The sequence below is a fragment of the Rhinatrema bivittatum genome, chromosome 14 (genome assembly GCF_901001135.1).
Source record: "Rhinatrema bivittatum chromosome 14, aRhiBiv1.1, whole genome shotgun sequence".
NCBI lineage: Eukaryota > Metazoa > Chordata > Amphibia > Gymnophiona > Rhinatrematidae > Rhinatrema > Rhinatrema bivittatum.
In genome coordinates, this window is record NC_042628.1 from 33249504 (window position 1) to 33267766 (window position 18263).

Consider the following 18263-nt stretch of genomic DNA (forward strand, 5'->3'; position numbering starts at 1 on the left):
TTGGTGGCGATTGCTTCGGCACGGCGTGTTTCGGAGTTACAGGCCTTGTCCTGTAGGGACCCCTTCTTGCGTAGTTCCGATTTCGGAGTTTTCTTTGCGGACGGTTCCTTCCTTCCTGCCGAAAGTGGTGTCAGCCTTCCATGTACCTCTATCGGTTGCGCTGCCCGCTTTCGCGGTCAGGGAGACCTCTGATCCAGATGCGAGGGAATTACGGCAGCTTGACGTACGGGGCTCCCTCCTTCGCTATCTGGAGGTCATTAATCCATTTCTGGTCACAGATCATCTGTTTGTTTTTTGTTCTCTGGTCCCAGGAAAGGAGCTGCAGCATCCCGCGCGCAGATCGCCCGTTGGTTCAAGGAGGCCATTGGTTCGGCGTAGATCGCCCGTTGGCTTAAGGAAGCCATTGGTTCGGCTTACTTGGTGCGGGGCGAACCACTTCCCGTGGGTCTTCGGGCTCGTTCGACTCGATCTCAAGCTGCATCTTGGGCGGAAGTTTCCCAGGTGTCCCCTCAAGAGTTTTGCAGGGCGGCTACCTGGAAGTCTATGCATACCTTTATCAGGCATTACCGGTTGGATGTCCGGTCTGACGACTCCGGGGGTTCTGGAGAGAGGGTACTCCGAGCGGGACTCTCTGCTTCCCACCCTTGATAAGTTTGCTCTGGTACATCCCAGGTGTCCTGGACTGATCCTGGTACGTACAGGGAAAGGAAAATTAGTTTCTTACCTGATAATTTTCGTTCCTGTAGTACCAAGGATCAGTCCAGGATCCCGCCCGCAGTGCTACGTTAAAGTAACGGGGAGTCCGCTCATTGGTCTGGTCTAATCGGATCCGCTTGTTTAGCTCTCTCGGTTGGAGAGTCCGTTTCCAGAAGGGGTGTTTATTTCCCCGTTCTATTCTTTTAGCGATTTATAGCTAGTTTTGGTTTTAGTTCTCTGGTTGTGTTTCTACTTTGACATTACATATGACTGAGGGGCTGTGACTGGCGCAGGGGCATATATGGCTCCGCCCACAAGTTTTAGTCTGTCTCCATCTACTGGTGCGGAGTCACAACCCAGGTGTCCTGGACTGATCCTTGGTACTACAGGAACGAAAATTATCAGGTAAGAAACTAATTTTCCTTTGCTGTTAGAGATTTTTGGAAGACCTAGAAAAATGTTTCCTTTTTTTTTTTTAAATTTAGAGTGGATGCTGGGAAGATCCACTATCACAGGAAAGTGCTAGTTAAGAATGGCTTGGTGACCATGCAGTCGAATGTGATACAGCTACCTAATGGAATGCAGCAGCACTCTATTCTGCTGCTCCTGAGCCGCTTCCATGCTGACAGGTAGGTGAAGCATGCACTTCAGGCTTTGAGTTGGACTGTATGTATTCTTATTGCCCTAGCTAATCGCTCTGTTGAAGAAGGAGTGATCCCGGTTCAATTTATCAAGGGGATTGTGCGTCCCATTTTGAAAGGATCTCTTTTTACCTTCTAAAGAACCTTCAAAATATATCATCCAATTACAATTCTTCCTTCACTGGGTAAAGCTGTGGAGAGGGTGGTGTTGATTCAATTGGCAAGTTATGTTGAGGATTACATGATTTTACATGAGCAACAATGTAGATTTAGGAAAAGGCCGGGCAACGGAATCTTCTGTCGCCAACTTTGTTACATGGGAATCGTACGAGAGGCGTGAGACTGGATGGAACATTTTGGTCCTTTTCTGCCATCATTTCTTTGTTTCTATGTCGTTTTATTAGACAGAGCCTCTGCTTTTGATTCCCTCTCCCACAAGATATTATAGCAAAGGCTGAAGGAGGTTGGAGTCAGGGTCTTAGTTCTCCACTGGTTTAGCTCCTTTTTGGAGCATCGGTGGCAACAGGTTGTTATCGATGATTCCAGTTCTTCCTGGGTCCCAGTGACTATGGGTGTCCCCCAGGGCTCATTTCTTGATCTGCTCCCCCTCTGTCATTTGTTATAACATTTAGGATTTTTTTTTTCATGGTTTAAGCTGATGATATTCAACTGGCGTTCCCAGTAAGGGGAGCTGTGGAAGATACGTTTATGTAACTTGAGTGTGTTTGAAGAAGGGTGAATGGGTAGATGTGTTCAAACCATTTATTGTTAAATGTTTCTAAAGCTGAGATTCTTTGAATCTCCAAGAGTTTGAGAGTTTTCCATCTCATCTATTTTTGGATGATCTGGCCCCTCTCTGTCTTGACTTCAGTTAAGAATTTAGGAGTGTTAGTGGACTCGGATTTTTCTTTCTGGGAGCAGCTGCGGGCAGTGGTGTGAGCTGGGTTTTTTAAGCTCTGTAAACTGCAACACTTGAAATATATTGTAGATAAGGGAGATTTTAGGTTGTTAATTCAGGCATTGTTTTTTTCCAAATCACAATACAAAAGAGTCCTGAAAAGAATGCATTATATAGAGATACTCAAAACAGTAGCACTCACAATCAACTAATAATTGCTTATAATTGAAACACCAAGGAACAATGTATCAAAAAAAACGTCATAACACCCAAAATAGTGAAGTATATTTTTTTTCTTCCACATACAAGCTGGGTCATGTATAATCATCGGTCTTAAAGCATATTGCACAGTCCCAAAGAATTTTTTAAAATTTTTAAAATTGCAAATAAAAATCCACTTTCCTTAGTAGCATATGTGCCAACCCGACATAATGTTATGTTTTGAGGCAATAATAGCTCTGCATCAGGGGTTCCACGCTTCTATGGCATCTCACAGTTAACGCTACATTATTATAGCTGCATCACATGGACTATTAAAGAAATTTCTCAATAATGTAGATAATGTAGATAAATTTTATCTCATGCATATTCATGACTGGGAGTCATCCAGGAAAGGTTTGGGAACTGCTGATCTAGAGCCGTATTTAAATATTAATATATGGCAATATGGAGAAACTGGCATGATTGGGAATTCCTGGTCACGCAATCCAACTGGAAAAGCTGATGTTTCTAGCCAAGTAATGACATCTAAAACTTAGGCCTGAATTGGGCCACAAATGCTTTGTGAACGAGAAGCAGTATTCCTTGTTTCTTATTTGCAGTAATTTCTAACCCACCCAGTTAACAGACATCTGTTCTGGGTGGTTTACAAACATCCATACACAATATAAAAAACAAATGACAAACAGCATAAAACAATCAATTAAAAATGAAAAGAAACCCACATTGTGCTCATCCTAAAGCCTCACGAAACAAATGGGCATTAACCTGTTTTCGAAAAACCCTGTAATTTTGTAGCTGCTGAATCTCCTCGGGAAGCCCATTCCACAGGAGAAGGGCAGCCCAAGAGAATAAGTTACTTGGTGGTTCTGAAAAAAAAAAAAAAAAAGTGCCTAGGTATTGTAATTCAGCTGATTCTTGTTGAGCTAGATTAAAAAATAGTTTCTCTTTATTTCCCCTCTCTCCTGTATTGGGCTTTTTTTTTTGCCTTTAAAAGAAGACTATTGTTTCTAAAACATACTGATTTAATTTTTTTTTATATTTGGTTCTGTATTTTTCTGCATTATTTTCCCACTCATTCTAGGCGGAATAAATATGATATTCTGATGGAGAAGGTGTCTAGTCTACTGAGTGTTCGTCCAAATCAAATGGAGACATTGGGGAAGCTGAGGGAAGAACTGGTGAGATCTGCGTTCTTTTCAGACCTCAGGATTTGCCTTGAATTTGATTTATGCCATGCTTTAGAAAATTATTTATAAAGGTCACTAACTTGCCTAGTTCCTGTGAAAAATATAGCTAATGTTGGTTTCCGATTGCACAGATTTCCTTGGTCTTAGTTGTTTTATACGAATAATGTTAGAATATTTTATTCATTGCTACCTATAAATGCCCAAATGTTTGTAAATTAGTGCTTAATTATAGTAACTGTACTGACCTTGGAAAAAAATGTAAATCTTAATAGGGCAATACCTTTTTTTTTTTTTTTTTATTGGACCGGCATAACAAGAAGATGTACACGAACGTTTGAGGTTATGCAGGTTCCCCTTGCCTTCAGTTGCTTTCCTATAGGACTTCTGTGGTCCCAAAAGCTCTCCTCCTACAGCACTTTTACATTGAGCCAATAAAAAGTATCACAACCAGCAAATATTAAAGCAAGCCATAAACTGTTCTTTTTGTTCATACCTTTTTTTTTTTTTCAGAAAGTAAAAGTAACTTTTACAAGAAGCATGCCCATTTGTAAATGAAAGGATTTGAGCGTGTACTGTGCACACAGTCCCTTCTCCCTCAAGACTGGAATGTGTGTGCTGCTTGGAGTACACACAATTTCCAAAGGCCTTCTTTATATTGTGTGTCTCTGCTCAGTCCATAGTCTTTTTACTCTGCCTCCCTCCCTTGCATGCTCTGCCGTTCCCTCAGTCCTCAGCCTCTATCATTCCCCACCCATTCCTCGGCCCAAATTTCGGGCTCCCCAGCAGTTTATTCCCTTCTCTCAGTAGAAAGGGTCAACATCCCACATCGGACTCAATTTACGCATGTGCATATGTGCTATAACTATAAGTTATAGCTTATTACAACCTGCCTTAAGGGCTCATCAGTGAATTAAAAATGAGAAACTGCAATTGAGTTTAGCTTGTTACTTACTTACTCCCCATATTTACCTGAATAATGATGGAATAACATTTGCCTATTTGTTTTAGGGTCTTTGTGAAAGACCATTTAAGCGTGTTTATCAGTACTTAACAGCAGCTGGGTCAGCTAAGGTGATTACTGTACCTTTACAAGATATGCATCCCGATGGAGGACCCTGCAAGACCAAGAGAGGTAGCTACCAAATTGCTAGTGCCTGTTTATGTTCTCCCTGTCCCCATACGGTATACATGCATAGGTGCTTGTTGTATGAGCGTCTTAATCCAATATAGACAGCCATTGAGAAAGAAGCATCTTTGTAAAAGACAATGGCTTGGCTTTTCACCAAAACCACCTCTTATAGTAGATTACAGGATAACCCGGTGGCCTTCCATATTCTAGGAAATGCATTCTGACTACTGCAATTAGAAAAGTGGCATCTTCTGGAGCCAGGTCACTGTAAAGCAATCACCAGCTTGTGCTCAAAGAAGATGTAAGAATAATGAAGTTGTACTTATATCTGTCAAAAAGCCATTTATTATCATTTGCAAATAACGCAGCATAGACTCAGGAAAAGTTCTAATAATTCTAGCTAGACAAAGATCTATAGCACAGTAAGAATGCTTAACATTATTTATTGATTTATTTTTTTTAATGTTTAATAAACATTTATTAAGAACAAGAGTAACAGGTACAATATATTTTTGTATAGTAGCAATCTCCAGTTCCACCATATAATGCAGTGTTCTTCAAGGTAAGGCCCATGGGCCAATAGCAGTTCTGGTGTACCCCAGCTGGTCCCGGGGTTCAGCCCTCATAGCTGCTATGAGACTTGAAGGACACATTACTGGGCTGCTTTTTGTGAAAGGCAGTGGCACAGTACAAGCACAAAACCCACCCTGCGTGCTGGTGATCGTCTGGGAGAATGGCTGGGTGGAGGTGTGGTGGTAACGGTAAGCTGCAGCCAGTAGCTGGGATAGCTGCAAACCCTGGAGCCGTGCAGCAGTGCCTGTACTTGGGTTGCCTCCATCTGTAGCCAGGTGGAGAGTAACTGTTGGCCATTTGCTGTCCAAGCAGTCGTTACCTGCAGGCAGAGTGCCACCCACAAGAGGTAACAAAGTAGAAAACAGCTTCTGCTTTACTGCCAACAGCAGGCTGGTTTGTAGCTGCCTCAGCAGCCTGGCTGGCCTTGGAGTACTTCCCGCAACTGCTAGGAGCAGCTGAAATCATTTGCAATCTGACAGCTGCTCTGAGGCCCCAAACTTCTTTATGGTAGCAGGCAAGGCCGCTTCCATCAGGGCCAGCATTTAAGGATGCCGCTGGGTGTTGGTGGGGGGAGACCCTTAGCAAGCAGCCCTGGCTGCTCCCTAGGCCCTTCTTCTAGGAGAGCCTCATCGGACTTATTTACCCCATCCATTCCTCCTCACCTCAGATTATTTCTAGGCCCTAAAATCAAGTTATTTATATCTAGTTTTGTGTTTAAGTGTGAAGAAAGCAGATGACCCCCAAAGAGCCCCCTCTTTCCAATTGGAAACAACATTGGAAGGCTTCCCCCCCACTCCCCTTCTCCTCTAGTCGGCAATAACATTGAAGGGGGGCTCCCACCCAGCTCCACTTCAGCCCCACTGAATCCAAAGTGGCCCCTGCTTAAAAATTAGTGAAGACTACTGATATATTGTGATATTGCCAAGCAAGCATATTAAGGGATACCTGTGGTCATTAAATGACCTAAAAGATTTAGCATCTTATCTACTTATATTCCAAGTAATGCTCACTTGCTGCTGGCTTAACATTATTAAAATGCCCTTGAAGTCAATGAACGACAGGGCTTCAAAAACCTTAAGTGCCCTACCCCCTCGACTCACCCTTCTGGTTCTCAATTCATCCTCTTGTCGGATAGCTTGAATCCTAAATGCACCCACCCACCTCTTTATCTTTCTGAAGATTATCCGTCTTCTTTTGAAAAGAACTAGCTACTATAGCACAGCTTGGTATCTTCTCATTAACATCCTTACTCACTACTCCCAACAATTGATTAACTGTGGAGAACAAGACACTTGCATTCTTCTTGCCATCTCAATACAATCCATAAAAAAATGTCTCTTAGCGTTCAGTCCACCACAGTTTTCTAGAGCCCTCATCTCTCTTATGCAACCAACTCAAGTCCAGCTTCCTAAAAAGGCATTTAAAGTTATGCAAATCATGTGATGCTCTCCACTGTCTGCTTATATATTAAAACCATTAATACCTGGTTGCCCCATAATCGTCTTAAAATGAACACATCCAAAACTGAAATTCTCCACAATTCCTCAATCTGCTTACAGTCCGTCTTCACATCTATTTGGATGGCATATCCATTCCCATAGTGTCCAAAGCACATAACCTTGGGGTAATCCTAGATTCAAGTCTATCAATGTCTCATCGCATCTTAACAATGGTAAAAAAAAAAACCAAACAACCCTCCTTCTATAAACTTCATATGTTAAAACGTCTTCATCCCCCTACTATTCTTAGATGACTTCCGCACAGTACTACAATCTCTTATCTTCACTGGGATAGACTATGGTAATGCCCTCCTACTTGACCTGGATGACAGTGCCCTTCATCCTCTACAGTTAATTCAGAACTCTGCGGCGTTCATCTTGACCGGAGCTTCTCGAAAAGAACACATTACCCCAATCTTATACTCTTTACACTGGCTTCCTATTCATTACAGAATACAATACAAAATTCTCTCCTTCATACACAACCTAATATGTAGTGATTCTTCCACATGGTTATGCACTCTACTTCGCATTTATCAACCTAGCAGACACTTATGATCCCTATACAAAAACCTGTTAGAAGTCTAGAACGGGTAGATGTGAATCGGTTATTTACTCTTTCGGATAGTAGAAGGACTAGGGGACACTCCATGAAGTTAGCATGGGGCACATTTAAAACTAATCGGAGAAAGTTCTTTTTTACTCAACGCACAATTAAACTCTGGAATTTGTTGCCAGAGAATGTGGTTCGTGCAGTTAGTATAGCTGTGTTTAAAAAGGATTGGATAAGTTCTTGGAGGAGAAGTCCATTACCTGCTATTAAGTTCACTTAGAGAATAGCCACTGCCATTAGCAATGGTTACATGGAATAGACTTAGTTTTTGGGTACTTGCCAGGTTCTTATGGCCTGGATTGGCCACTGTTGGAAACAGGATGCTGGGCTTGATGGACCCTTGGTCTGACCCAGTATGGCATTTTCTTATGTTCTTATGTTCTTAAGTTCCTACTGTTTGCCTTGCTAGGCTTGACATCCCCAGAAGATGTGCCTTCTCAGTTGCTGGCCGTTCAATCTGGAATTCCATCCCAGATTACCTAAGGCAGATATCGTCGCACAAAGAATTAAAAAAAAAAATCTAAAGGCATTCTTATTTTCAGTAGCTTTTAACTCACTTTCTCTCTCATCGTAAGTTCCTCCGTACATGCCATCAGCGCTCAAACAGCACAGATCTGTACTTGAGTTTCACTCATTCAGACTCCTATGGCACCATACTTTGTATATAAAATCATTGATTTTTTTCTTATGTTTTTTATAATGTACTATGTTGTATGTTATTAAATTTGTAAACCGTTTTGACTGACGTACGTTGTAAAAGCGATATATAAACATTTTTTAAATAAATGTGAGAACTAGCCTGCCTGCCTAACTTCTGGAAGACAATTTTCCAAGGGACAATTCAAATATTACTCCACTGTCATAAGATCTACTGTCTTTTCTTGTATTAAATGCAATTGATACAGTAGGAGGTCACTGAATACCCTGACATCCATTTACCTCTCACCCTATGCCCTGTAGATTCTCATGTAGAGAGAAAAAGAGACCACATAACGGTCTGACCTAGGATCGAGCCAATCTTGCCTGAACTTTAGCTCCTTCTCAATAAGTAATAAGCTAGAACCAAAGGCCATGACCAGTGTGTAGAAAGCATCAGAACCAAAAAGGGAGAAAATACCCTCCTTGGATAGGTAAAGTACCATATTGCAGGATTTCCATTTGGTCTTAAGGCACCGTGCCCCTCAGCTTTTGGCACCTTGCACAGCATTAAAACATCTTGCCATGTTGATGTCAGGAAAGATGGGATCCTCTTGGGTTCTCACCAAAGAAATAATGCATCAGAGCTTTGTGGAAACATCTCAAGAAGGGGCTGATGAGGGCCTGAAAGCTAATGTAGAGTGATATCCACACTTCATATAGGCTAGCATTTTTATGTTGGGCTGGTATAACATACCTCAACCTTCAAAGCACCTTGTACAGGACCTGGAAACACATTACCAAGGTTTATGGTTTGTGTTATTAGGAACTGCCATCATGGTTCGGTGCCTCAAGCTATTAAAGGAATATAAAAAGAAGGTGGAAGTGGAGCAGGGGAATGACGAGGACGATGATGAAGAGATTATCGGCAAAGTTGTTCAGCCAGTGGATATCGTATGCGAGAGGGACATGCTAACACAGGCCTACGAGCTAAGTAAGTCATTTGAATCCCCTCTCTCCTACCTCTATAAGCCCTCATTTCTGCCCTCCCTCACCCCCCCTCTTCTCCTTATTTGTTCTCCCCTACCCTCCATTTGAATCTCTAAATTACTCTACTCCCCACTGCTGTTTTCTACCATCTACCTACAATGTGTTATAGTTTTAAAGTTATTGTATTGATAATATCATGATTCCCCCAGCTTAAGTGTTCTCCTTAGGATATTCTCTTAAATATAGTTCCCTCAGTAACTCCGATACTCCCTACCCGCACACACATATATATCTCTTGTATTTTTATTGTACAGTTCTATTTATTACAATTATATCTCCTGTATTTTGTTTCCACATTGTTATACTGTTCTTTGTAAAGGGCTCCGCCCATAAATTTTTAGTTGTATGTAAACCGATATGATGTGCAAACGGCTATCGGTATATAAGAAACCTCAAATAAATAAATAAATTTAGACAACAGATTGGGTTGTAATAACTCAAATTGGGTTGTAATCTGCTTAAAATGAAATTGGACTTCAATAAAGAAATAAATAAAAAAAAATGAAATTGGAAATATTTGTGCTTTCAGGTGAATCCTTTTAGTTCATTTTGTATTTTGAGGGGGTTTTTTTTATTATTATTATTTCTTTTGGCTCCTTGTCTTGCAGAAATTTATCTCCTTATTCCTTTCCTTTAGGGTCAAATTGAAGTCTCTGTGCATCCATTTCTATCCAATTTCTGCCACAGTTGAACTTAACACAGTGGTAAAATTCAGAATTCACCTGTACTTCATAGACACTCTTGTGAAAGAAAAATATATATGACCATCATATTAAAGACTGGGATATCTACTTCTTAGTAGAAAGTCAAACTGGTCTTTTCCAGACCTCGTCTTGACTTATAACCATAGCTCATACAAATGATTTTTTTTTTTTTTAAAGAATTTTTCAATATGCAATTTTTAGGAAAAGTGAAAGAACTTAACTTGAAACTCCAGTGTATTATTCTTGTTCTTAAAGGAGAGCCGCCCGACACTGCCAGCACTGTTTCAGTGTTTCGGTTCCTCTACATCAGGAGCAAAAGATAAAATGTCAGTCTGACCAAATGAATAGAATGAGGGAAACCAACTTTCAAAAAGTCATTATTTACAAACTGCTTACTAAGTTGGTAGTGTAGCTGTCATATTATCAGTTCACAATAATGCTTCATTCGTGGAAATGTCGATTATTCCCCCTTCAGTTCATTTTCTGTAAACATTTGAACTTCAGGCAGCATGCATAGTCATTCACTGTTTTTTCTCATTCGCCCCACCACCACCTGACTGGTGCATGCATTTTTCACCTTTAATTCAGTGGCTTGAATGTAGTGCATCCTGAGCCAATTTAATATAGTGCAGCACTTTGGCCAGTCATCAAATAGTGTTGTAGGATTGGCCAAGGTGTGCTGTTGGCATGCTGTTTTCTCCATTCTCCTCCTAATTTTGTTTCTTTTAATCAGTGGGCACCTACTAAAATATAAACTTAGCCAATGGGAACCAGAGGTGTTTTTCTGAGATAAAGTCATCATTTCATGATTGTGAAAGCTCCTATACCGTTTCACACCAACTGGCACAGATCTAACTAAATTGTGAATCCAGAGTGTGAGTTGTCAGAGTTCTTGATCCAAAAAAAAAAAAAAAAATGGAAACCACACAGACAGCTGAAATATGACCTTGGGGACAGTGGTTTTTAGATGTTATATAAAAAAAAAAAAAAACAGGAGGTGGGATTGTCATAACATGATTAAACAGATGTGGTCAGGGTAACATAAAGGAAAACCAAGAAAAAGATCATCAAAAGTAAGTAGAGATGTGAAAGTAAAAATGAAAGGAATTTAGGCTGAAAAAGACTGTTTAGTAATATCCCTGAAGACTAGGGTTTTCCAGCTCTGCTGTCAAGTGTAGTTTTAGGGACGTGTGACCTGTTATTGTTCTTGAGATCAAAGCAGATATGTTAGTGTTGGAGCTTCAGTCCTTTGGAGAAAACCTTTCAAAGCTATTTAGCCAGGTAAACTGGCTTGTCTGAAAATTACCTTCATTAGAATGGCTAAAAAAACATATTAGGAGGTTCACAATGCTCATATTGGGAGCCACATTGAAAAGAAGCATTCCAGGAGGCACGTTAAAGTCCGGGGCATAAAGCGCATGCACAAAATTGCAATAGAAAATCTGTGTATTTATACTTGTCACACCTTTTCCTCCACTTGCAGACAAAGGAGATGCAAAATTCATGGGGACTTCTTTGCCCATGTACCCATGCAAGCAAATTTTCAAAAAAGAAAACTACAGGTATGTAGTTTTGCTTTTGAAAATTCCCTAACAGGTCTGTTACCTGTGGCCTTTGCAGCCAGGTGAGCTATTGAAAATTGCCCTTTGATTCTTAGTGCACTTGTCTGCACTAAGAATCAAAGGTGTTTTAGAGCAGAGACACACAGTCCTTGGGAGGTAATGAAAAATGGATACAAAATATTCAACAGTATGTCATGTTTTTGTGAAGCTCCTTATTAGCCTATTTTCTGATGGAAGAAAAGTAGGATTAGGAAATCACCATGTCTATAAAGTGTATGTTCAGTGTCCTATCCACCACAAATATTGAGGATATGGAAAAGGGATGTTTGTTTTGTTATTCATTTAAGTGCATCTCAGAAAGTAGTAATGTTCTGTGCAAAGCTTTTAGTTTTAACTTTTTATTTTTAAACATTGTGTTTCTGAAACAGTTTTAAGCAGGGGAAGCAAAGGAATTTCACAGACTGAAATAAGGCTAGCCATGAATGTAGGAAAGCTGGAATCACGCATGCTGTGTCGCCATCTAGAGAGATACAAGCTTGTCAAGGTAATGATGTTTCTTGTTGGGGTTGATGGAGGCAGGAGAAAGAGAGGGGAAGAATACTTGTCTACAGTTTTTATTTAATGCATGGAAACATTTTAAGAAGAATTCCTGTTCGTACCCCAGTTAAGTCCAGACAAGTGGATTTATGCATCTCTACCAGCAGATGGAGGCAGAGACCAAAACTTTGAGGCCCTGCTACATAACCGAGAGTTCTGCCTGCAGGCCCTCAGTATTTCTCTGTCTCCAGCAGATGATAGAGGTGCAAACCTGCAGTCTGGAGTTTAAAAAAAAAAAAAAAGAGAGAGAACATTTTTTTAGGAGATTTTGGCTCCCCGAGGTGGTAAGTTCTTTGCTGGGCCAACCCTCAGATTGAGCAAGGTGAGCAGGGGATTGGAGATCCCTGTTTTGTCTCAGCCCTTGTCGTCAGAGGGGGTGAAAGCCATGGGTCCTGGAAGTATTTGAATTTTCTTCTCTTCCCTGGCCCTGTTTGTGAGCGACTGTATGTTTTAAGTTGTTAAAAAAAAAAAAAAAAAAAAAAAAAGGAAAAAGATGTTTCCAGGCAGAGGAGGAGCAGGGCTGAGACAATTGAGCAGGCAGACTTCCTCAACAGCCAGCTTCTGAATCCGGGGCAGTGGATGTTCTTGGCGAAGGCCTTTTCCTTGATTCAGGCCAGGTTGGGCAGACCAGCGGTGGACCTCATGACGACTTCAGGAAATGCGAAGATGGATCGGTTTTTCAGTTGCAGAAGGGAGGTCGGATCGGCGGGCGTTGACGCTCTCGTTCATTCATGGCCAGCACATCTGCTGCTGTACATGTTTCTACCGTGGCCTCTCGTAGGTCAAGTGCTGTGGCGCATCGACTTCATCCAGGCAGAGTGTTTCTGATGGCACCCGAGTGGCCGCGCCAAACGTGGTTCATGGACCTTCTTCGTCTAGCGGTGATGGTCCCGTTCACTTGGCCCATCTGTCAGGGCTGTTGCTGCAGGGGCCTGTATTTTCTGACCGGGAGGATCGCTTCCGTCTAGCGGCTTGGCTTTTGAGAGGCAGCATTTCCGCTTGAAGGGTTATTCTGAGCCTGTGATTGCAACTTAGCTTCAGGCAAGGAGGCCTTCCACTTCGTTGGCTTATGTCCAAGTGTGGAGAATGTTTGAGTGTGGTGTTTACAGAATAGGATGCAGTCTTTGAATGTGGACATTTCACAGATTCTGGCCTTTTTGCAAAGTGGCTTGGCTAAGGGTTTGGCCTATAATTCCCTTCAGGTTCAGGTGGCAGCTTTAGGGCCCCTATGAGATAGGATTCAAGGAAGACCTTTGGCATCTCATCAGACTGTGGTTTCTTTCCTCAAGGAGGCAAAACATCTTTGTCCTCCAGTCCGGAAGATTTGTCCAGCATGGAATCTGAATTTGGTTCTTAGAGTGCTGTGTGGTCTGCCCTTTGAACCGGTTAGAAGGGTTTCTTTAAAGTATTTACCCCTGAAGGCTATCTGTTCAGCTTGAAGGATTTCTGAACTGCATGCATTGTCATGTAGGGACCCTTTTCTGCGTTTTTCGGAGGATGGGGTTTCTTTACGTACAGTTGCTTCCTTTTTTTTCCTAAGGTGGTGTCCTATTTTCACCTTAACCAGGTTGTCAAGCTACCAGCCTTTCCGAATTTGGCAGCCGATGCTCCAGTGGCAAGAGAGCTACACTTATTGGATGCATGTTGGATTCTTTTGCAATATCTTAAAGTGATGAATATGGCTTCCAAGGGCACTATTGAGCAATGGTTGAAGAAGACGATAGCTTCAGCTTACATCTATAAGGGCCGATCAGTGCCGGAGGGGTTAAGGGTGTAGGCAACTTTGTGGGCAGTTACTTTCTCCACAGGAGATTTGTCGAGCGTTGATGTGGTCTTCTCTTCACACTTTTACCAGACATTACTGCTTGGATGTGTGAGTATCAGAAGAGGTGATGTTTGGGGAAAGGGTGTTGCACTCAGGATTTTCAAATTCCTGCCCAGAATAGAGGGGCTTGGGTACATCCCACTTGTCTGGACTGATTCTGAGTATGAACAGGAAAGGAAAATTGGTTCCTACCTGCTAATTTTGTTCCTGACGTACCACAGATCAGTCCAGAGACCCATCCCCATCTTTTGAAAGGCTTCCTTGTTTCTGGATGTTGCTGAGCTGGTATGTGATATACTCAGATTAATGAAAAGTGTACATAGTTTGGTATATGCTTTATGTTAAGGGGGCCTAGATTTCAGGGGGCTCCAACCTTTAAGTCTCTGTTCACCCAAGGTTTATTGGGTTTGTTAAGGTACACATCTTGGCTTGGGTACAGGTCAATACTGGGGGACTGCAGGTGGCACACTTGGTTATGTAGCAGTGCCTCAAAGTTTTGTTCTCTGCCTCCATCTGCTGGTAGGAATGTATAAACCCGCTTGTCTGGACTGATCCATAGTACTTCAGGAACGAGAATTAGCAAGGAAGAACCAATTTTCCTATAGTTTTTATGAGGAAGTTCAATATTTTTGTTCATTGAATCCCCTTTTAGGGTTTCATGGAAGATGAAGGTCGTCAGCGGACAACAAAATATATTTCCCACCTCTTTGCTGAAGACAGTGACTTAAGACTGCAGTTTGAAAGGGAAAAGGCAAGGAGTGAGCAGCTAGCATCTTTCAGCCTGGCTCCACCCGAGCCTTCGATTCAGGATGAGTTGCCTTCCATCAATGAGTCGGATGCTGCCGAAGATTCGGCTGTCCTTTCAGAGACCGATATCAAAGAGGAGACGAGTGCTGGAAGTGTGAAATTAAAAAAGAGGAAAAATGACACAGGATCCTTGTCTAAATGCAGAGTCAAAGAAGGCCAATTTCAGAAGCCAGCGGTGAGAGGTAGGAAGTACAATTACTGCAGAACCTCAAAAGGAGGCTTGCACTACCACTCCCATGTACTCACCGTGGGGTCAAACTTATACCACCAGTAGAGGCCAATGATTTTATGATATCTTACATTTTCTTTTTTTGCAGCTAAGTTTAACAGAGCGTTATTTTAAATTTAGTACACTGACAAGATACATGGGGAGGGGGGTAAGTTTTTTTTAAACCCCGTGGGGAACTTTTGGGTATTTTGTACCCTCAGGCCTGTAAGCGAATTTTCAGAGGGAACAATTCCATCCGACTTTCCCTTTGTATCTGCAACGCCAGCCAGCTCTGCCTTTCTTCAGAACCGGTGGGCTTTGCACACTCTCTCTTGCAAGTAAAAGTACCCGCATGGCATAGAGGAAGGTGGAACTGGTAGACGATGCTCAGGGATTTCATTTTGAAATTCTCACATAGCATAAAATCTGAACCGTAACTCTCCTGAGAATTTAAAAATGAAATCCCCGTGTGGTGTTTGCCTGCTCTGCCCATCTCTACCTGTCCCCTCCCCTGTGCAACATGAGTACTTTTACCAACAGTAGATTTCTGCCCCCGATTCTACCAGGGTAAAATATTCTTTTATTTTGTTTTTTTTTACGTATTATGACAGAACTTGTAGCATCATCTGTATCACCTTTCATCATTTTCTCCCACAGGCTAAACTAATATTGGCTGATAAATCGCCATCCAGAAGGGATCCCCCAGTGTTTAATCATAAACAACAAAAGCAAAAAGCACACTGGTCACAACTTTAAACTTTCCATTATCCCTTGTACTATTTTGTAAATAAAATATCAGTATTCTTTTTACTCCAAAAACATTTACAATGCAACAGTGCCATTCAGTTCCAGCCAGCAGTAATAGAATTTACCTTGCAAAAAATGCCAACGCCGACATGGCCATGTTTCGCTGCCTCAGGGCTGATTCACAGATAACATTTCTCAGCGACGTCCATCTGCTTAAACCTGAGGCAGCGTTTGCTGGCAGAGAAACATGGCCATGTCAGCGTTGCCCTTTTCTGCATTGTAAATGTTTTTGGAGTAAGAAGAATACCGATGTACTTTTTTGCAATAAGTTGGGATTACAAATGTTTATTAAAAAAAAAAAAAAAAAAAAAAATTAAGAAATTAAAAAAAAAAAAAGTTTTATACATTTTGGAAAATTTTGCCAAAAAATTGTTGCAAGAGTTTTTCTTCCTGTGAAAAGAAGTTTCACAGGAGTTTCCAGCTTGAAAAGAAGTTCATTGTAAAGTACTGCGAAAGTCTTTATACTTTGCAGTTGCTGTCTGAGGTTTTCCCTTTCCATATTATGGAACACTATGCCCCTTGATCTAAGACTTCAGGGAAATCATAAATTTTTCAAAACACACCTCGAAACCTGGCTTTTCAAACAAGCCTTCAAGATGGAGAACGACGCAGGCAAACAAACAAATAAATAAATAAGGATAGGCGGTCATAGAGCACCCAGCGCACAATTTCCAGATACCACTGGAAATTATTTTATCCCTCTGATAATTATAGTCAAACCGACAGGTTGAATAGCAATAAAACATACAATCCCCCATGAGAATTTCATGACTGTAAAGTCCACGTCAAAAACCATATTATACTTAATGTCATTTTTGTTATCGAATGATTATGGCACCCTCTATGTAAAGTATGATCTATATTTTCTTTGTTATATGTGCCCTATTGTAAACTGTTATGATGTTAAATAACTTAATGACGGTATATAAAAACTTTTAAATAAAGAAATAATGAAAAGTTTTTGGGCATAGAATGTGCTATGCATAAGTTACATTGGTATTGTAGAGTTTTTTTGGCACAGTATTCATTGCTTGCATAATTAATAATTAAAAGGTAAATACAGGTTAATGGAAAGTTCAAAATTGTGATCAGCGTGCATTTGGCCTCTTTTTTTTTTTTTTTTTTTTTTTTTCTTTTCTTTTTGTAAACTAATATGGCCCCATCAACATGGTTTTGGAGAACTAGATCAAGGTAGTGATAAGTTAAGGCAATATAGTAGAAAACTTTGTCCGCTCTGTGTTTTCTCACTAATTCCTTTCCAAGCAAAATTATTTTTCACTAGATTGGGAATAGGAAACATTTTTTTTCGAGCAAGTAGACTGCAGAATGAATGCTATGTATCATACCTTGGAGTGGAAGGGAATCAGGATTGGGTGCTAAATTTTCATAATATTGAAATAAGTATCAGGCCCTCAGTTTTTGGGTTTTTGTTTTTTTTAATTAGGATTAAAGCTTTCAAAGCTGAAGCATAAAAAAAATAAAAAGCCACAAGCAGCAGAAGGCACAGAAGAGTTATCTAGTGACGTTGTGGAAACAGACCAAATCCAGGATAACTTTCAACAGGACACAGATTTGTCCTCCGTACATCCAGCAGATGAAGATAGTGCTGCAGCTCTGGTGGAAGAGGTTATGGTTGAAAATACAAAGGTACCGTATCTTCAGCTTATATTGCAAGGCACCTGTTATGCTGTACAAAAATACCTCGTTCCTGGCATACAGTAAGTAATTCAAGCAAAAGTTAGGAAATGTGAATTAAGTTTTGTGATCCCCACATCAGGGCTACAGGCAACACTCTCTCATCTTTAGGTAAACTGGTTTCTTTTTCTGTGCCGTTCTGCGTTATTTATATTCTATCATTAAAAATTTGACGTAGGATAAGCTTGCCAAGGAAAGTAAGAGAAAGAGGCCCTCCAGACCAGTGCCGCTGGTTAAATCACAAGAAACATACCGGCTGCTGAAGCGAAAAAATATGATTGTGGAAGCTGTACGAAAACTAAGACTCGTAGAAAGTTTGTTCACGTAAGAGTGTTTCCTTTTTTTTATTTTTTTAAATTGCTATTGTTCGTAATTGTGTGACTGGAGATGCGTCAATGTTTTCATATCTTAAGCAAGACTGGGAGCTTTTGCCCTTGCAAATTGTTTGTCTCCGACTTGAAGAAGCACACTGCCATTGACTAGTTGATTTCAGATTATTTTATTTCATGAGAATTTACTGTTAATTTTTTTTTTTTTTTTTTTTCAAAATAATTTGCCCCTTTTTTTTTTTTTGCTTTGATCCTGAAAATTGTCTTTAGATATTGACTGTTCACATGAAAGATTGGCATTTAATTCTTGGGCTAACATGTCTCTTGAAATCCTGTATGAAACTCTAAAAGGGTAATTTTTTAAAAGCCATTTCCACAGGTAAAACAGTGCTTTCTCTTCATCCAGTCAGATCAGTCAGTGTTATGCTCTTGTCTGCACTGATCTGACTGGATTTAAGGAAAGGAAATTATCAGCTAAGAAGTAATTTCCCTCTCTCCAGAGGGCTTTGCAGTCTTAAGGGCCTGATTCATCAAGGTGTTTTCTCATACGCAGAATGGGAGCAATGCCTAGTGAATCAGGCCCTA

General features: G+C 40.8%; 1 protein-coding gene across 1 annotated transcript in view; it reads left to right on the forward strand.

Annotated features, from left to right (window-relative positions):
• The window catches only part of GTF3C1 (general transcription factor IIIC subunit 1), a 101469-nt gene that overhangs the window by 20868 nt on the left and 62338 nt on the right, over nucleotides 1-18263 (forward strand). The window contains exons 4-11 of the mRNA XM_029576904.1: nucleotides 1182-1325; nucleotides 3539-3635; nucleotides 4653-4776; nucleotides 8921-9088; nucleotides 11839-11954; nucleotides 14485-14821; nucleotides 17099-17301; nucleotides 17528-17673. Coding sequence (XP_029432764.1) covers nucleotides 1182-1325; nucleotides 3539-3635; nucleotides 4653-4776; nucleotides 8921-9088; nucleotides 11839-11954; nucleotides 14485-14821; nucleotides 17099-17301; nucleotides 17528-17673 — 1335 coding nt within the window. The remainder of the gene's footprint in view (nucleotides 1-1181; nucleotides 1326-3538; nucleotides 3636-4652; nucleotides 4777-8920; nucleotides 9089-11838; nucleotides 11955-14484; nucleotides 14822-17098; nucleotides 17302-17527; nucleotides 17674-18263) is intronic.